Here is a 6,172-nt window from a genome sequence, read left to right on the forward strand (position 1 = left end):
CGGTGAATATTCTTTCCTCTTTGGTGATGTTGACGATGTAATTATATTTTTGTCATTTTCATTCACAAACACCCTGTTGTTTACCGTTAATAGAGGGGAAAAAAAAAAATAACAAGAAAAATGAAAAATGGAAAATGAAAATAAAAATTCTACCTGTTTTCAATAAATTTACATTTTTAACTAAATAATATAAATAAATAATAAATATTTGATGAGAATCAATGAATATTACTTGAATATTAATATTTATTTATTCATTTTTTTAACAAATAACCATAAATATTGAAAAAAAATAAAATACAAATTTAAAGTTTTTAAATTGAAAAATAAATTTATTTTTCAATTTGTTTATTTATTTATTTATTAAATATAAAATTAAATAACAATTTTATATATCTTTATATATTTACACTGTAGTTTTTTCTATTTTTTAAAAAATGTATTTATTTATTTGCGAAAATAAAAAACAAAACAAAAGACAATCAGATACCTCCCCCTTTTTTTTACCACTGTTTTCATGTAGACACTCCAGTGGTTTTTTTTTTATGTCAATTAAGCTTCTCTTACAGTGATACTGAGTGTATAATTAATTATCTCAATTTATTAATAATTATTACCATTATATTATAATAATTATCATGCCATTTTGTCTGATGAAGTCAGTGATAAAATCACGAGTCCACAAAAATGGTAAAAAGAAAAAAAAATAATTCATCAATTGACAGTTTTATACGTAAAAAAAAAAAAAAAAAAAAAACACTTTGACAATTTTAACAACCTGTAAATGAATATTTATTTTAATAATAATATCTAATTTAATTTCAACAGATAATAAATCAACGAGTCAATATCCAACACTAGGAACATCAAAAAAAAAAGATAAAAAATTAAAAGATTCATTTGTAAAAAATAATTCAACAACTGGATATTCAGCATTATCAATTATGACACGATTTAATTTTACAAAAATTAATTCAATGAATGATTTTGGATTAAATTTTATTGATGTTAATGAAGATCCAATTGGTTTAGTTGACAAATTAATACCACCACCACCACCACCACCACCATCATCATTATCATCATGTAATTATAAAGTTATGCCTGAATTAAAAAAGCTACCAGAATTATCACAAATAAAAATACAAACAAATCAATGGAACCAAAAAATTAATCATCAAATTGAATTGCCAAGGGTTGTTGAAATAAAACCAAATAAAATTGAATTGAAAAACAATTTAAACCAAGATGACGTTGTAAGTTATAATCATTTTAAAATGTTAAATGTGGCATTAATAATTGATATTTTATTTTGTTGTTTTAATTTGTCATCATCATTTAGATTCAACAAAATTGGAAAAAAAATAAAGTCATGCATTATTGTCCTTATTGTCAAAAATGTTTTGATCGTCCTTGGGTATTGAAAGGTCATCTGAGATTACATACTGGTGAAAGACCATTTGAATGTCCAGTATGTCATAAATCATTTGCTGATAGGTAATTAATAGTATTGGTAATTAATTTATAACAATTGAATGGTGATTAAATTGTTATTTTTGTTTTTTAATTAGATCAAATTTGAGGGCTCATCAAAGAACCAGAAATCATCATCAGTGGGAATGGCGTTGTCAAGAATGTTACAAAGCCTTTTCACAACGAAGATATTTGGACAGACATTGTCCAGAAGCATGTCGTAAATATCGTCTTTCTCAAAAACGAGAATAATTCATGAGAAATATAAATTTTTTTTATTTTAAATTAACAAAATTTATTCACGTAATTAAAATATATTTAATAGTTTTATATTTTTTTTATGTACAGAATGAAAGTTTAAACAATTATTTAGTTTGCTTTTTTTTTGACTAATTCAAATAATTATTGTAATTATTAATTAATAATTAAATTATTAATTAGCAAATATTAATTTATTAAAATATTTTTAAAAATTTCAATTAATTTCCATTAAATTATCAATATTTTAAATATATAATACAAAATTTATAGATATTTTTTTTTTCTACAGTAGATTAATGTTTGCTAATTAATAATGATTGATAATTAAATTTTACAAATAATAAAATTAAAAAAGGACAATTTTGTTAGTTATTTTATTTTATTTTGCTGAGTGTAAAATAGATGTTGTTGTTTCACCAGATTTTTGATGAAAAGAAACAACTATAATTTAAAAAAAACTTATTTTTCAAAATAATAACAATTATTAAATTTTTAATTAACTTTTAAAAATTATAATTTAATTTTAAAATTACCCGCTAAAACAAGATGGAGAATTTGTAAATTCGCCTTAATACTCAACGCATGCGTAATAAATAAAAATCATCCTCGTCACCAACACAAAGCCGTTAATAAAAAAAAAAAAAAAACACTTTTATTTTGGAGTGTTTTTGTGTCCCTCCATGACACGTCTCAAGTCTCAACACACATCTGTGATCATATAACAACAATTATCAATCGGCGTTTGACGCAGTGAAGTTTTATTATCAAATAAATAAATTGTGCATTGAGTATAACAATAAATCATAAATATTATGTAATTGAGAACATATACAAGTTAATAAATCAATAACAAAAAAAAACCATATAGTGATAAGAGAAATATTCAAAGGCAAAAAGAAATTAATTTAATATTTTTTTTTCCATTACATATTAGAAAACTTTGTGCGAGGAGAAAAAAAATATATACATTATTTTTTTTTTTAATTATCATTTACTCTTTTTTTTTTTTTATTTAAGAAAATACTGTATTTTTAATTAGAATATTATTAGGTAAAAAAAAAATATACATTTTGTCGGTCGTTTGGGCCTCGTGTTAAGTGTGTGTGTGTGTGCATTAGTAAAATATAAAAAAAAAAAAAAACATTTCTTGTGTTGGTGAGACACACCAAACTGATCGAAACTTGACATTGGGGGGAAGTCGGCCATCTTGGCGTTTTTCAGTGTACCGTTCGTTTCGTGTTGTATTCCGCTTGGCAATCGGCATCGAGCAACGTTATCGAGGTGAGTTAATTTTTACTCAATTTTAACACAAATAAATTCATCAATATTTAGCAATTAATATACTAAATAATTATCATTTTATTTGATTATTAAGTTGGCATTTTAAAATTGTATGTAGCAATTGAATATTTAATTTAGAATTTGTACTTTATTCATGACAAAAAAATTTGTGAGTAATCGGATTTTTGTTTGGCGTCGGTTTTATTCTGTTAAAATTATTTTTTTTTTCCTCTTTTAGTCTTTTTTTTTTTTTTTTGTTGCTCCAAGCTGAGGTTAGACTTTTTTATTTTTTTTTATTTTTGGTTGGATTTTTTGCCATACGGCGTCGTCATTTTTGTTCTCATTTACTCGTCATGTTGATGCAATTTTTTTAACAATTATTTTTCATCAAGTATGATTTTTTTTTTGTCTCAAATTTAGACAAGAACAAAGAGACAGAAAAATAAATTTTTAATTTAACATAAAATCTTGTCACACGTGTTTTTAAAATTAGGGAAAAAAAAAATAGTATAAAATTGTGAGGATTAGTTGCTAGGCTCGTTCTCAAATATTTTCAAATGAAAAAATAAAATAAAATAAAAACATGATGATAATAATCACAACACTGACAATTTATATTAAATTTTATTTTTATTTTTTTCCATGGGATTTATCAAAGTGACCTCTAACTTTATTTTGTGTTTACATTTATAAAATTAATATATTTTTCTAAAAGTCTTTTGTTCTCTTCTCTTTGACTATTTTATTTTATTTTATTTTTCTTTCTTTTGTGAGAGAAAAAAAAATGATTTTAAATGAAAAGAATAAAATTTAATAAATTTAAATATTTATTTTCTATTTCAGATATAATAATATACAAAGAATATAAAAATAAATTGAGAAATAAAAATAAAATCAACGTCATTATATTATTGAAATAAAAATGATGACCGAAACGCATATCAATTCGAGTCACATGTTGAGTCAGAACATGCAGTCACTTGTTATCAAGGGTGACATGGAAAAAATGGACGATGTAGGTTGGAAAGCAAAGTTAAAGATTCCACCCAAAGATAAACGTGTCAAGACAAGTGTAAGTATAAATTAAATAATTGATTGTTTAATTAATTATTGATTGTTTTATTAATTTGTTTTTGTTTGTTTGTTTATTTAAACAGGATGTTACAGACACACGTGGTAATGAATTTGAAGAATTTTGTTTAAAACGTGAATTATTGATGGGAATATTTGAAAAAGGATGGGAAAAACCATCACCAATTCAAGAAGCAAGTATACCAATTGCATTATCTGGTAAAGATATATTAGCACGTGCTAAAAATGGTACTGGTAAAACTGGTGCATATTCAATACCAGTATTGGAACAAGTTGATCCAAGAAGAGATGTTATACAAGCATTAGTTATTGTACCAACACGTGAATTAGCATTACAAACATCACAAATATGTATTGAATTAGCTAAACATATGGATGTCAAAGTTATGGTTACCACTGGTGGTACTAATCTTCGTGATGATATCATGAGAATTTATCAAAAAGTACAAGTTATTATTGCAACACCTGGTAGAATACTTGATTTGATGGATAAAAATGTTGCCAATATGGATCATTGCAGAATTTTGGTATTGGATGAAGCTGATAAACTTTTATCACAAGATTTTAAAGGAATGTTGGATCATGTTATATCCAGGTAAATTATCAATTGATTAATCTCTCTCTCTTCTTTTATTGTTATCATTAAATTAATATTTTTGTTTTATAGATTACCACAAGAACGACAAATATTACTTTATTCAGCAACATTTCCATTGACTGTTAAACAGTTTATGGAAAAACACTTGAGGGATCCATATGAAATTAATTTAATGGAAGAATTAACACTCAAAGGTGTTACTCAGTACTATGCTTTTGTTCAAGAACGTCAAAAAGTTCATTGTCTCAATACACTATTCTCCAAGGTAAAAGAAAAAAAAAAAAAAAAAAACCAACAAATTATCTTTCCAATATTAATTAGTAATATATTTAATTGTTGTTTTTAATTTAAATTTACAGTTGCAAATTACACAAAGTATAATATTTTGTAATTCAACGCAGCGCGTTGAACTTTTGGCTAAAAAAATTACTGATTTGGGATATTGTTGCTATTACATACATGCTAAAATGGCACAAGCACACAGAAATCGTGTTTTCCATGATTTCCGCGCTGGTCTTTGCCGAAATCTGGTTAATATATTTTTCATTTTTTAAAAATACAAATAATTTAATATTATTTATATACTAATTGTTGTTTATGATTTTAAATAATAGGTAAGCAGTGATTTGTTCACACGTGGTATTGATGTACAGGCTGTGAATGTTGTAATTAATTTTGATTTTCCAAAAATGGCTGAGACATATCTTCATCGTATTGGTCGTTCTGGTAGATTTGGTCATCTTGGTATTGCCATTAATTTAATAACATATGAAGATCGTTTTAATCTTCATCGTATTGAACAAGAACTTGGCACTGAAATTAAACCAATACCCAAGGTTATTGATCCAAATTTATATGTTGTCAGAACTGATGGTGGTGGTCTCAGTTTAGAAGAAGAAGGTAATGTGTCCAAGTAGTTACATTTTTTTTTATAAACTTAATATAAAAAAACAAAACATAAAAAAAAAAAAACTCAAAAAACATAAGAACATTTAAAATAATCATTGCGATTAAACAACAATCGAAAATTACATATAACATCAACATCAATAATGTTTAAATTAAATTAAATTAAATAATAATTAAAAAAAAAAAAAGAAAAAAAAAAAAAACAACAAGAAAAAAGACAATATGGTGTTTTTCTTCTTCAAAGAAATAATTTTTTTTTTTTTTTTTTTCTTTGGTGACTCGTACATGCTGTGGCATTTATACTTTGAACACAGAAAAAAAAAAAAAAGAAAAGAGCGTGAACAATAGTGAATTTAATAAACACAAAAACTCAAAACATTTATAAATATATATAGCTAAATGTATATTGTTATAAACAAATGAAAAATAAAAATAAAACAAGCACAAGAATAAATTGTTACTTGAGTCGGAAAAGTCATTTAGTGCATGTGCTTACAGCCAGTGATATTTAAAATTAAAGAGACAATTAAAGTGGTTTAAAAATGAAAAAAAAAAAAA

At 24.2% G+C, this 6,172-nt stretch overlaps 2 protein-coding genes across 2 annotated transcripts; both read left to right on the plus strand.

Annotated features, from left to right (window-relative positions):
• Positions 1 to 604: 604 nt before the first annotated feature.
• LOC122853492 (zinc finger protein SNAI1-like) lies at positions 605 to 1,727 on the plus strand. The gene is made up of 4 exons (XM_044153992.1): positions 605 to 690; positions 829 to 1,256; positions 1,343 to 1,497; positions 1,572 to 1,727. Exons 1-4 carry the CDS (start codon positions 639 to 641, stop codon positions 1,723 to 1,725), a joined length of 789 nt encoding a protein of 262 aa, XP_044009927.1. The 5' UTR covers positions 605 to 638; the 3' UTR covers positions 1,726 to 1,727.
• Positions 1,728 to 2,382: 655 nt separating this feature from the next.
• LOC122851209 (ATP-dependent RNA helicase me31b) lies at positions 2,383 to 6,172 on the plus strand. Its single transcript, XM_044150294.1, has 6 exons — positions 2,383 to 3,015; positions 3,859 to 4,087; positions 4,173 to 4,702; positions 4,775 to 4,970; positions 5,065 to 5,235; positions 5,320 to 6,172. The coding sequence occupies exons 2-6, from the start codon at positions 3,938 to 3,940 to the stop codon at positions 5,620 to 5,622; spliced, it is 1,350 nt and encodes a 449-aa protein (XP_044006229.1). The 5' UTR covers positions 2,383 to 3,015; positions 3,859 to 3,937; the 3' UTR covers positions 5,623 to 6,172.

The sequence above is a fragment of the Aphidius gifuensis genome, linkage group LG3 (genome assembly GCF_014905175.1).
Source record: "Aphidius gifuensis isolate YNYX2018 linkage group LG3, ASM1490517v1, whole genome shotgun sequence".
Taxonomy (NCBI): Eukaryota; Metazoa; Arthropoda; class Insecta; order Hymenoptera; family Braconidae; genus Aphidius; species Aphidius gifuensis.

Excerpts from the sequence above, each read along its gene's own strand:
- LOC122851209 (XM_044150294.1), top strand. The coding sequence starts at position 3,938 with ATGATGACCGAAACGCATATCAATTCGAGTCACATGTTGAGTCAGAAC. Across the intron at positions 4,703-4,774 it reads TTGGATCATGTTATATCCAG|ATTACCACAAGAACGACAAA; the intron begins GTAAATTATCAA and ends TTTGTTTTATAG. Across the intron at positions 4,971-5,064 it reads TCAATACACTATTCTCCAAG|TTGCAAATTACACAAAGTAT; the intron begins GTAAAAGAAAAA and ends TTAAATTTACAG.
- LOC122853492 (XM_044153992.1), top strand. The coding sequence starts at position 639 with ATGCCATTTTGTCTGATGAAGTCAGTGATAAAATCACGAGTCCACAAA. Across the intron at positions 1,257-1,342 it reads ATTTAAACCAAGATGACGTT|ATTCAACAAAATTGGAAAAA; the intron begins GTAAGTTATAAT and ends ATCATCATTTAG. Across the intron at positions 1,498-1,571 it reads CATAAATCATTTGCTGATAG|ATCAAATTTGAGGGCTCATC; the intron begins GTAATTAATAGT and ends TTTTTTAATTAG.